Source organism: Diceros bicornis, chromosome 26, assembly GCF_020826845.1.
Source record: "Diceros bicornis minor isolate mBicDic1 chromosome 26, mDicBic1.mat.cur, whole genome shotgun sequence".
Classification (NCBI taxonomy): Eukaryota; Metazoa; Chordata; class Mammalia; order Perissodactyla; family Rhinocerotidae; genus Diceros; species Diceros bicornis.
Window position 1 is genome coordinate 7,597,243 of NC_080765.1, and position 12,559 is coordinate 7,609,801.

Sequence of the window (12,559 nt, forward strand, 5' to 3'; positions counted from 1 at the left end):
TGCACTTGAGGAGAATGTGTATTCTGCTATTGTTGGGAGGAGTGTTCTGTATATGTCTGTTAGGTCCAGTTGGTCTATAGTGTTTGTCGTTCAAGTCCTGTTTCCGTACTGGTCTTCTACCTGGTTGTTATAACCTACTGAAAGTGGGGTATTGAAGAGTCTCCTACTATTATTGTAGAGCTATCTATTTTTGCCCTTCAGTGTTTGCTCTGGGTCTCTTTAGATTTATCTTTGTTGAAGTTCGTTGAGTTTCTTAAATTTGTATGTCCATTTCTTTCCTCAGATGTGAGAAATTTTTGTCCATTATTTCTTCAGATAAGCTCTCCGCCCCTTTCTCTTTCTCCTTCTGGGACTCCAATAATGCATACATTTATCTGCTCAGTGGTGTTCCGTAAGTCCCTTAGGTTCTCTTCACTTTTCTTCATTCTTTTTTCTTTTTGTTTCTCTGATTTCAGTGATTTCAAATGACCTGTCCTCAAGTTCATGGATTATTTTCCCTGTTTGGGTGTGCTATTGAACCCCTTTATTGGATTTGTGTGTGTGTGTGTGTGTGTGTGTGAGAGAAATGTTGGCCCTGAGCTAACATCTGTGCCAATCTCCCTTTATTTTGTATGTGGGATGCCACCACAGCATGGCTTGATGAGTGGTGTAGGTCCGCGCCCGAGATCCAAACCCACGAACCTGGGCTGCTGTAGTGGAGCGCACCAAACTTAACCACTATGCCCCAGGCCAGCCCCATGAATTTTTCAATTCAGTTACTGTATTTTTCAACTCCAGAATTTCTGTTTAGTTCTTATAATATATATATCGATCACTCTTTTTTATAGTCTCCTTTCGTTCATATATTATTTTCTGGATTTCCTTTAGTTCTTTGTTCATGTTTTCCTTTAGTTCTTTGAGCATATTGAAGACGGTTACTTTAAAGTCTTTCCTAATAAGTCTGATGTCTATGTTTCTTCAGGGATGATTTCTGAAGGTATATTTGGTTCCTTTGAATGGCCCTTGTTTTTCTTTTTCTTTGTATATCTTGAGATCTGAACTATGGTATCGTTTCCTGTCTGAGCTCCATGTCAGATGAGAAAGAAGACAGTCTCTTAGGCAGTACACAGACAGGTCAGAACATTGCAAATGAGTTCTTCTGGTCAAGGGAGAAAACCAGCAGTTGGGCTGCTTCCTTCCAGCCGTACGGTGTTGTGCCAGGAAGGGTTGGGACAAAGGCAAGTAAAAATGCCACAAAATTTCCTGCCATTTTGAATGTGGTTTTCGTTTGACTGGGCATTCATCTGGTTGCTGCAGATCTTTGACAGCTTTCCAGAGGTCCTATAGCGTTATTTTAGTCAGTCTCTAGCTGTTGTTTCTATTTTTTAAATGTTTCCATGGGGGTAACAGGAGCTTCTTAGCCTGTCATCTTCTATCTTTGTCTTTTGATTAAAGAGTTTAATACATTTACATTTAAAATAGTTGCTCATTGGGCCGGCCTGGTGGTGCAAGCAGTTAAGTGCGCACACTCCGCTGCGGTGGCCCGGAGTTCGCTGGTTCAGATCCTGGGCGTGCACCGGTGCACTGCTTGTTAAGTCATGCTGTGGCGGCGTCCCATATAAAGTAGAGGAAGATGGGCACGGTTGTTAGCCCAGGGCCAGTCTTCCTCAGCAAAAAAGAGGAGGATTGGTATTGGATGTTAGCTCAGGGCTGGTCCTCCTCACAAAAAAAATTAAAATAAAGTAAAATAAATAAAATAAAATATAAAATAAAATAAATAATAAAATAAAATAATAAAATGAAATAATAAAATATAAAATAAAATAATTAAAAATATATAAAATAAAATTAAAATAAAATAGATAAAATAAAATAGTTGCTCATAAGGAGGCACTTATTTCTTCCATTTTATTATTCATTTTCCATATGCCTTAAAGCTTTTTTTTCTTATTTTTGTGAGGAAGATCAGCCCTGAGCTAACTTCCATGCCAACCCTCCTCTTTTTGCTGAGGAAGACCGGCCCTGAGCTAACATCTATTGCCAATCCTCCTCCTTTTTTTCCCTTTTTCTCCCCAAAGCCCCAGTAGATAGTTGTATGTCATAGTTGCACATCCTTCTAGTTGCTGTATGTGGGACGCGGCCTCAGCATGGCTGGAGAGGCGGTGCGTCGGTGCATGCCCGGGATCCGAACCCAGGCCACCAGTAGCGGAGCGCACACACCTAACCTCTAAGCCATGGGGCCAGCCCCCACCTTAAAGCTTTTTTGTCCCTCATTTCTTTTTTTCCTCCATTACTACCTTCTTTTGTGTTTATTTGATTTTATATAGTGACATATTTTGATTCTCTTCTCATTTTGTGTATGTTCCGGATATTTTCTTTGTGGTTACCATGGGTATTGCCCTTAAAACTTGCACTATAAAGTTATAACAACCTAATTTGAATTTATGCCAACCTAACTTCAATAACATACAAAAACTCTGCTCCTATAGAGCTCCATCTCCTCCTTCTGTTATTGATGTCACAAATTATATCTTTATATGTTGTGTGCCTAATAATATAGATTAGTAGCTTTTTTATGCATTTGCCTTTTAAATCCTATAGAAAATAAAAAGTGGACTTACAAACCAAAATTATGATAATACTAACTTTTAGGATTGCCCATGTGTTTACCTTTACTGGAGGTCTTGATTTCTTCTTACACCTTCAAGTTATCGTCTAGCATCCTTTCATTTCAAACTGAAGGACTTTCTTTAGCATTTCTTGCGACGCTGGTCTATTGGTAATGAACTCCCTCAGCTTTTGTTTATCTGGGAATGTCTTAATTTCTCCCTCATTTTGAGGAACAGTTTTGCTGGATATAGAATTCTGACATTTTTTTTCTTTCACCAATTTGAATAAATCAACCCATTGCTTTCTGGTCTTCAAGGTTTCTGTGGAGAAATCTACTGATAATCTTATCGAGGATCCTTTGTATGTGACAAGTCACTTCTTTTGGTACTTTCAAGATTCTTTGTGTCTTGGTGTGTCCTTGAGTTTATTCTACCTGGAGATTGTTGAGCTTCTTAGATTTATAGATTCATGTCTTTCCTCAGATTTTGAGAAGTTTTCAATCATTGTTTCTTCAGATATTCTTTCTGCCCCTCTCTCTCTCTCTCTCTCTCTCTCTCTCTCTCTTTCTCTGTTCTCTTGGGATTCCCACAATGCATATGTTTGTATGCTTGATAGTATCCCACAGGTCCCTTTGGTTCTGTATACTTTTCTTCATTCTTTTTTCTCAGTAATTTCAGTTGTCCTATAAGTTCATTGATTCTTTCTGCTGCCCACTTAAATATGCTTTTGAACTCCTCTAGGGAATTTTTCATTTCTGTTGTTGTACTTTTCAGCTCCACAATTTTTTTGTTTCCTTTTTATAATTTCTGTCTCTATTGACATTCTTATTTTGTTCGTGTATTATTTTCCTGTCTTTGTCCATGTCTTCCTTTAGCCCTTTCAGCAGCTTTCAGACAGTTGTTTTAAAGTTTTTGTCTAGTAAGTCTGCCGTCAGTGCTTCCTCAGTGATGATTTCTATTAACTTGTTATTTTAAATGTGCCATACTTTCTGGTTTCTGTTTATACCTGTGAATTTTTGTTGAAAACTAGACATTTGAATCTTATAATGTAAATTTGGAAATCATAGTCTCCTCCTTCCCCAGGGTTTATTTTTTACAATCTTGGAAGGTGCCTCTGATCAGCCTAAGGTGAAAGCTTAAGGTCTCAGGTCTTTCCTGCGCCTGTGTCTTTCCCTGGGCATGAGTGCAGCTTTCTAAATCCCTCTGTATACACGGTTGCTTTTCTTTTTTCTTTCTTTCTTTTTTAACACACACACATTTATTATCTCACATTTTTCATAGGCCAGGACTCCTGGACAACTTAGTTTTGTTCTCTGCTGAGGGTCTCACAAGGCTGCAATCAGGTGTCACCAGACTGCATTCTCCTCTCAGGGGTCAACTAGAGAGGAGTCCTCTCTCAAGCTCCTTTGGGTTGTTGGCAGAACTCATTTTCTTGTGGCTTTGAGACAGGGTCCTGGCTTCTTACTAGATTTTGGCTAGAGGGCATCCTGAGGCCATAGAGGTTGTTCATGCGGTTGATTCTGAATGTCCTAATCCTTAAATGTTTGGCTTCCAAAAGGGGAAAATAATAACAAAACAACTGAGGCTGTTCCTTTAGATCCCCTGGAAGCCACTTTAGCCAGTGGGGGATGTGACAGTGGATGCCTGCCTCTCTGTCTGCTCCTCCTCGAACAAAAGCAGCAATCAGTGATCTGAACACAGAACCTGATAGTTGGAGGACAAGGTCCTTATTGCCTACCCTGGCTCTGGCAAGTCGTACCAGGAACACAGGCATGGCTGCCTGCCATGGGGCTAGGGGTGCAGGATGGGCAGCCACTACCACACTGAAAACTGAAATGGACTGCAATTGACCAAAATTAACCACAGTTTACTAGCCAAGCTTTCCCCTGGAAGTTGCAAGCATTCAGATAGATAGACCCCAGAGTTCCAAAATAGTTACATCAGATTCTGCCACTCTGGTTTATGTCTGAGTGGAGATGGATTCCTAGTGCTTCCCACCCTGCCATCTTCCTTGGCATCACTCTAGTCGTATTTGTCTTTATTTCCCACCTGGTCACAGTCACTAGGACACAGGGCGTGTCAGTGGGCTCACACAGATACGCAGCAGTCCCGCACTCACCGTCTGTGAGGGGCACTGCGCCCCACGTTAGGAAACATGTCTGGTTCATCAGGGCTTTTTCTACTGTCAAAGTCAGAATACCTTCAGGTTTCATCTCACGGTTATCACTAGATAACTGAGGCTTTAAGCAAGTCAGTGTACCTGTGTCCCCACACCTGTGCTGCCTACTGTCTTGATGACTTCTTCCAAGTCTGCTCTTCTGAAACTTTCTAGCGTGTTCCTCATCCTCCCCTCCACTGGCCTTCCCTCAGGCAGCCACATTAACAGCTCAGTTGTCTTCCGTGTTTACATGATGATTGGAAACAGATATATACGGTCATGCACCATAATATAACGGTGTTTTGGTCAACGAGGGACCACATATATGACGGTGGTCCCATAAGATTAGTACCATAGAGCCTAGGTATGTGTGGGCTGTTATCATCTAGGTTTGTGTAAGCACACTCTATGGTGTTTGCACAATGACGAAATCATCTAACAATGCATTTCTCAGGACGTATCCCTGTCGTTAAGTGATGGATGACTGTGTGTATACAAAATGCCCACAAGAGCCAGGATGACATCATTCAGAGTTGAGTCAGGACCTGAGACTGAATCCTGGCTTTGTAACTTGACCCTGGGCATGTTACCTAACCTGTGCCTCAGTTTACTCATTTTTAAAATGGGGAAAACACCACCTTCCTCCCAGTGGCACTGTACCGTTTAAATGTGTTCCTTGCAGACATGAAGCACTCCATCATCACGGCTCATACTGTTCTACTCTAACGTACACGTGAAACAACGCTCCCTTCTGCATCTTGCTCCCCTCAGCACGCCTCGAGCCCCGAGTGGCAGGCTGCTGCCTCTTCTCCCCATCCATCCAGGAGCTGTCCTGAGACCCAGGAACAGCCTCTGCTGGAAACAGCGGTTGGCTCCCCTGGAAGTTCAGGGACCCAGCTGAGGGCTCCCTGCAGCCTGGCATGCTTGGTGGGCACTTTTCAGAACCAGAGTCTCCAACCGTCTTTTGGGGCTCTGGGCAAAGACACGGCCCTAGTCGTGACCTCCCGGAAGACTGGGCAGGATTAGGAGGAGCTGGAAGAGGCTCGAGTTTGAATCCCGCACCACAGTACAGTCCACAGCTGTGTGATCTTGGGGACGTTACTTAACTCTTGAGCCTCCATTTCCTTAACTGTAAAATTAGATTAAAATAAAAAAGATCAATTATTTTTTATTTTTTTGAGGAAGATGGGCCCTGAGCCAACATCTGTTGTCAATCTTCCTCTTTTTCTTTTTTCTCCCCAAAGCCACAGTACATAGTTGTACATCCTAGTTGTAGGTCCTTCTGGTTATTCGACGTGGGATGCCATCTTAGCATGGCTCGATGAGCAGTGAGTAGGTCCACGCCCAGGATCCAAATTGGCTAACCCCGGACTGCCGCAGTGGAACGTGCAAACTTAACTGCTATGCCACTGGGCTGACCCCAAAAAGATCAATTGATAACACAACAACAGAGACGATTCTCAAAGATGTTGACAAAAGAATCTGACAAAATGACATCGTGTCAGAACAGTCCTTCCCTCTGATGTCCGGGAGGGCCCAAGGGAGCCTTTCTGGGTCTCTGGAAGTGTGTGGTCCCTTGGTCTGGTTGGTGGTAAATGAGTGAATACAGATGTAAAACATCAGCAAGTTGCCCACTGGGTGAAATGGATGAAGAGCCCACCCTCAAACCTGCAGCCACAGCCTGAGAGGAAAGACTACCCAGGGGATGTCTGCCCCTCCCTCCCTGTCTCCCACACGAGGGCTGGGAACCCAGCTCCAAACCGTCCATCCAGTGCCTCACACTGCCTCACGCCCTGGACAGGGGCAGCGCTGAGTGACTTGGGGAAGCCTTTGCACTCCCATATTGTCCATTAGTCTCTCCCTCAAGTCTTTGATTATGAACAGATTTTCAGTTTTCCATATAGGGCCATGCGAGCTCCCCAGCCGCCACTCACTCTGTCAGCTGCCACCCTGAGCCCCTCCCTGTGCTGAGCACCCGACTTTCCACCACAGCCAAGGGTCCGCTCTCTGGCACCAGGAGTCCTTTGAGCAAGGGGCCGCCTGGATGGACGGGTGGGCGAGACACAGGCGAGTCCACACACCCACATTTCTCCCCTCTGACTAGGCTCTCCTCTCCCACTTTTGCCCCCTCTTTTCCACTTGCCATGCAGCAGCCACGGGGCGGGGGCTGGTGGAAATGCCACTGCAGGGCACCTGCTCCCTTCCCATAGGAGGTGGAGGGACGCGTGGGGCAGACGGGAGCCCGTGCTGGGAACAGCCTGTGCGGGCCAGTCTGGCAGCTTGGCCCGGGAAGGCTCAGCTGACCCTCAGGTAACCTGCAGAGACCTGTCAACCCGATGGAGCTGCTCCTGGAGCCGGCCAGGTGGGGGCCCCAGGCCGGGAGATCAGCCTCCTCGTAGGCTCAGATGCCCCAGCCCCCCTGCCCCCAGGAGGAGTGCTCGACCCCCCAGGACCCCCATTCTGACATCAGTGTCCTGAAGGGCTCCTGCCTTGAGCATCTCACTAGTTGCAGGAAGGGTTCAGAATCCAGTTTCCTTGCTCACAGCTAGACCGCACGTTCCTGAGATGTGGACACTGAAATTCCACTGGCTTTTAAGGGGAGGGTAGTGAGGCAAGCTGAGTCACTTGTAGGATCCTCCACAACCCCTCCCACAGCCCTCCCCACAATTACTCAAAGCCAGCCAGACCCAGACCAGGAGGAACCTGCGAGGAGGGAGTTTTTGGTGACCTCTGGAGGGTGGACGAGGCCTCAGGCCGCAGAGTGATCCGTGGAAAGGAAGGCTGCTGCCAGTGCTGGGGCCTGCACACCGGCCCCCATGGGTCACGGTGGGAAAGACGTACACGTCCTTAGTTCTTGGCGTCGGGCAGGGCCAGAGTGACCCGAACCCCCAGAACCACTTCTAGCCCCAGCAGCCCTGTCCACCAGCCCTGGGGGCCACGGGATAGGATCCTCACCCAGGGGTCCCGGGGGGCACAGGTGGGAGCACCTCTGACTGTCCTTTTGCGGTGGGCGCCAGGTGCCTGCTGACAGCTGCAGTGCTGTACGTCATGCTGGTCGTGGTGCCAAGTGGTGACACTGCTGCAGGGGACCTGAGACCAGGCCCAGCGCCCACGGGTGCTGGTGACAATCCATGATGGTGACAGGGTCATACGCGATCTTTCATCATGAAAAGGCTGCTTTGTGCAGACAAAACAAGGAGCTGCCATTAGTGTTGGGCCCTCTGGAGGAAAGGCAGCATGCACTCGAGCAGCTCAGCTTCATACAGAAAGAATTTGGAGGCCCTGGAACAATGTTAATGGAAGCCAGACTGGAAGAAAAATCAAGAGAACCAAATCTGGAGGCCATTAATAAAGACCTGGAAAGCCTCACTCTTTACTTGGGCTTAACATCGAGAGTTTTACAAATGAGCTAGGCAAGGACAACTCTAAACATACGGGACAAGTTGAGCTGACGGCTGACGTAAAGAAATAAGTTCACTCTTCCGATGCCTCAAAACACAGCCTGTGCAAGTAACTGCAACTCAGCCTCCAGAATCCACTGGAAGAATGAAGGACAACTTCAGGAAGCGCTAGACATGCCCTGGGTCAAAATTCTCATCTTCAGGGAAGCTTAACGCTGTTTTCAAAAGAGGCCAAAGGACGGGAGAGGAAAGTGATCAGTGTGTGGAATGGAGTGAAGTGTTAGACAAGCCTGGGGGGCACATGGGTGAGCTCTTGGTGACACTGAAGGCCTGGCCTAGCATCTGGGTCAGTCCTGCCACAGGTGAGACTGGGCTGAGCTGCACCCAGATGAGCTGCCCCACCCCGGCCAGTCCTGCGGCTCAGCCCAGGAAGGCTCAGCCGACGTCGAGGAGAAGACGCGGACGGTGGGAAATGCACCTGGATGCAACGGCTCCCTTGGGAAATGGAGATCCCTCAGTAGGCAAGTAGGAAGGATTTTTTTTTTTTTTTTGAGTAAGACTGGCCCTGAGCTAACATCTGTTGCCAATCTTCCTCTTTTTTTTTTTTTTGCCTCCCCAAAGCCCCCAGTACATAGTTCTAGGTCTTTCTAGTTTGTCTGTGTGGGATGCCGCCTCAGCATGGCTTGATGAGCAGTGAGTAGGTCCGTGGCCAGGGTCCAAATTGGTGAACCCCGGGCCGCCGAAGGGGAATGTGCGAACTTAACCGCTACACCACCAGGCCAGCCCTGCGAGTTGGAAGGATTTTTGAAGAAACTCATGTGGCTGAGGTAAATACTGATTTGAAAACACTTGAAAAAAGATGAAACCAAATGTATGCTAAAGTAGCAAAAAAAGATAAAATTATCGATGCTCCTAAAGATCATATTAAAAATCCCCAAACAGAGAACACTTTACCACAGTCAGAATGAACAGAGGTAGATGCGTATATCAAATCCTTAAGTTGTCCACCTTGGACTAATACAATGCTGTAAGTCAATCCTATCTCAGTAAAGCTGGAAAAAGTTAAAATTCACAAATATAAAAAAATTAAAAGTTAGAAATCATTTTAAAAAGTATCAATGAGGGCCGGCCCCGTGGCTTAGCGGTTAAGTGCGTGCGCTCCGCTACTGGCGGCCCGGGTTCAGATCCCGGGTGTGCACCGAGGCACCGCTTCTCCGGCCACGCTGAGGCCGCGTCCCACATACAGCAACTAGAAGGATGTGCAGCTATGACATACAACTATCTACTGGGGCTTTGGGGGAAAAAAAAAAAGGAGGAGGATTGGCAATAGATGTTAGCTCAGAGCCGGTCTTCCTCAGCAAAAAAAGAGGAGGATTAGCATGGATGTTAGCTCAGGGCTGATCTTCCTCACACCCAAAAAAAAAGTATCAATGATAATACATATATGAAAGTTATAGGATCTTCTCTGTTGGACTTGGCATTTACCTGAAGGGATGGTGCAGTTAGAATCATTCTTGCAGCACCACCGGAATCAGGTTCCAATTCCTGAGTCAGGGAGCTCCTTTATCTGAGGAAAAACTCACCTACATTAACTCACGAGCACATAACTAAGAAAGCTTATGCTGGGAATAGGACCTGGATATTATAAATCTCCTATTTCTTTTTATGATTCTCTAAAATTAAAAAAAACAAAAACAACACAGTGACAGAAAGTGAAAGGTAGGAGTCCCAGCAGAAACTGCATTGAGATCAAGAAATGAATTTCTATGGAATATTCAATGAAGAGCGAATTCCCTGTGAAAAGAGAGGAGAGTCTTTTTGAAGCAATTTAAAAGATCAGACATGCATGTGAAGAGTTGGAACCTGGTAAACAGACCAAAATTCTTCCAGAAACATGAGAAATCCTTAATGGCCATTCTCAAGGCCACTTCATTTCCCATGAGAGAAACACTCACAGTAATTTAGGAAAAGAAAATGCAGACTTCAGACAAAAAGTACTTGGAAGGAGTTTCAAGCTAACATATGTCCCTGATGTTTCAGGCAAAGCGTCTGGCAGAGACCCAAGAGGCCCATCAGGGAATTGCCTGGAACCAGATTCCTGAGGAAGAAGGAATGTGGAGCTGTGATGGCACAGGGACCCAGAGCGCGACCCATCCCACAGGCTCAGGCCCTCCACAGAGGGACCCTCCACTGCCTGTGTCCATCCTCCTGATGGCCAGGCAGAGCTCAGATGCTTGGACACCCACCCGCCCAGAACCGCTGACTGAGACTCTGGTCCTCTCCTCAGACTCAGATGTTATCAAGAGGTCCCAGGGCCCTCCCCTATATTCAGGAAAATGAGGATGGTGCCCCCAGGAATTCTCTCCTCCAGTGGTCTTTGTTAGCTGGAGTTCGTAGTGGAGTAACACATACTCCACTAACAATAGAAATGTCTACACCAGGTGCTGGATTCCACCTTCTGTCCACATAGCCTGAGGTAGAGTTATTTGCCTTCCAAAGTGCCAATTGGAAGATCCAGAATCTCAGCTAGACACCTTTATCTCTGTACTAAAGTAATTTTGTTTTTTTTCTCTTTTAGCTTTACTGCTTTTAGTTCAGAGATTATAGTGGTTCAAATTAGAATGTTGATAGAATTATTCTTAGACTAATGATTAAACATTGAAGAATATTTAAATATGAATCTAATAATTGCTTCCACTTCATTCTATTTGTAGGTAGTGTTAATACAGAATTTTTGCTGTTAATAAGTCCACTAAAATAATCCATAAATACAGCAATAATTTTTTGTCTTTCTTCTAAAATAATTTTGACTTGTTTTCTCTTTTTGGTTTTATTGCTGTTATTGAAGTGATTACACAATAGTTCAAATGAAAGCTTCATAATACTGTAATTCTTAGGATATGATTTATAAATGTACATTATAAAAATGTGAATCTTATTACAAACTTATTTCTATCTTATTTGGCTTCTGGCTAGTCTAAAATAGTACTTTTGTTTTGATACTTAACAAGTTTCTCCCATTGGGCCAGGAACAGAGCAATTTCTTGTCTCTCCTCTAAGGCAATGTTGACTTTTCTCTCATTTAGTTTCACTCACATAGTCAAGTGCTCTAAGTGCTCAAATGGAAACTTGACAACAATTACAATCCTTTGGGGCTTACTTTAAAATTGTACTTTATTTAAAAGTGAATTTCATGAGTAATTGTTTCCTTTTTTTCTGTGTCTAGAGAATGTGAGGAGGGGAGGACAGATCTTGGTTGGTGCCATGTCACCCACTGCATGATCTGTATTGAGTGTACCCGAGAGTCTTAGAGTTCATGTCTGTGACCAAAAACTAGATTAGTCTAGTTTTTAAGACTCATATGTTTACATAAATGAATTTTCATTTACAATTTTAAAAATTTATACTTTTTAAAATTATAACTCAATAAAAAATAAATTTGAATAAAATGCCTAGAGAGTGTCATCAGCAAGATGGAGGACTAGGAAGCTCCAGGTCCTCATCTCCATGGAAACATTAGACAAACAACTAGAGGCTGGCTAAAATAACTTTACAGGAGCTCTGGGAATCAAAGATGTACAGCAACCAAGCAAACACCCAATCAAGAAAAAGCTACATTCGAAACGGTAGGAAATTTCAAGGCATATTTACTTGCCCCTGCTCCACTCCCTCCCCAGCACAGCGCAGCATGGTTTAGGGGAAGGGGCAGCCTGGTCCCCAGTTCCCTTTCACAAACCAGAGACGGCAAACCTGGCTGAATTTGCCATGTTCTAACCTGTTGGGGGCTGCCTGAAGGACTAGTCTCTGTGTTGCCTAACTTGGAGCTCAAACAGTCAGAAGCAGCACAGCTTGAGTCTCAGCGTAGAGGAAGCTGTGAGGAGCAGCAGGCATGGCTTGTGAAAACTACAAGGGGACTACCTGCAGACACCCAGGGCACGAGATTACTGATTGAGGAATACAATAGAACATCTGAGGCCCTGAGAAGACCGGGGTGACACTCTTAGGAAAATTAAGACATCTAAAAGCATTTGTGTATATAGAGGAATTATAAAAAAGCACACACATACAGGCCCAGGAAAGATGCATGCCCAGAAAAAGCCTGAGGAGAACTTAAGCCTTCATACTGGGCTGATAAGCAAAGGTCGTCCTCTGCATGGAGCCGGTCTGCAGACTGGGACAGGTGGCTGTTTTTTCAAATGCCCAATTTTCAACAAAAGATCACAAGACATAAAAAGAAACAAGAAAACATGGTTCATACAAAGAAAAAAACCAAATCTCCAGGAACCATTCCTGAAGGAATACCAGCATCAGGCTTATTAGACAAAGACTTTAAAACAACTGTATTAAATATGCTCAAAGAGCTAAGGGGAAACATGGACAGAGAACTAATGGACATCAGGAAAACGGTATAC

General features: G+C 44.9%; 1 protein-coding gene across 4 annotated transcripts in view; it reads left to right on the forward strand.

The window, feature by feature from the left end:
- Positions 1 to 10,527, forward strand: part of SMURF1 (SMAD specific E3 ubiquitin protein ligase 1) — a 124,950-nt gene extending 114,423 nt beyond the window's left edge. For all 4 annotated transcript variants that reach the window (XM_058569275.1, XM_058569276.1, XM_058569273.1 and 1 more), the window contains exon 18: positions 10,188 to 10,527. In XM_058569275.1, the coding sequence (XP_058425258.1) occupies positions 10,188 to 10,359 (172 nt within the window). In that variant the 3' untranslated portion in view covers positions 10,360 to 10,527. The remainder of the gene's footprint in view (positions 1 to 10,187) is intronic.
- Positions 10,528 to 12,559: the final 2,032 nt, after the last annotated feature.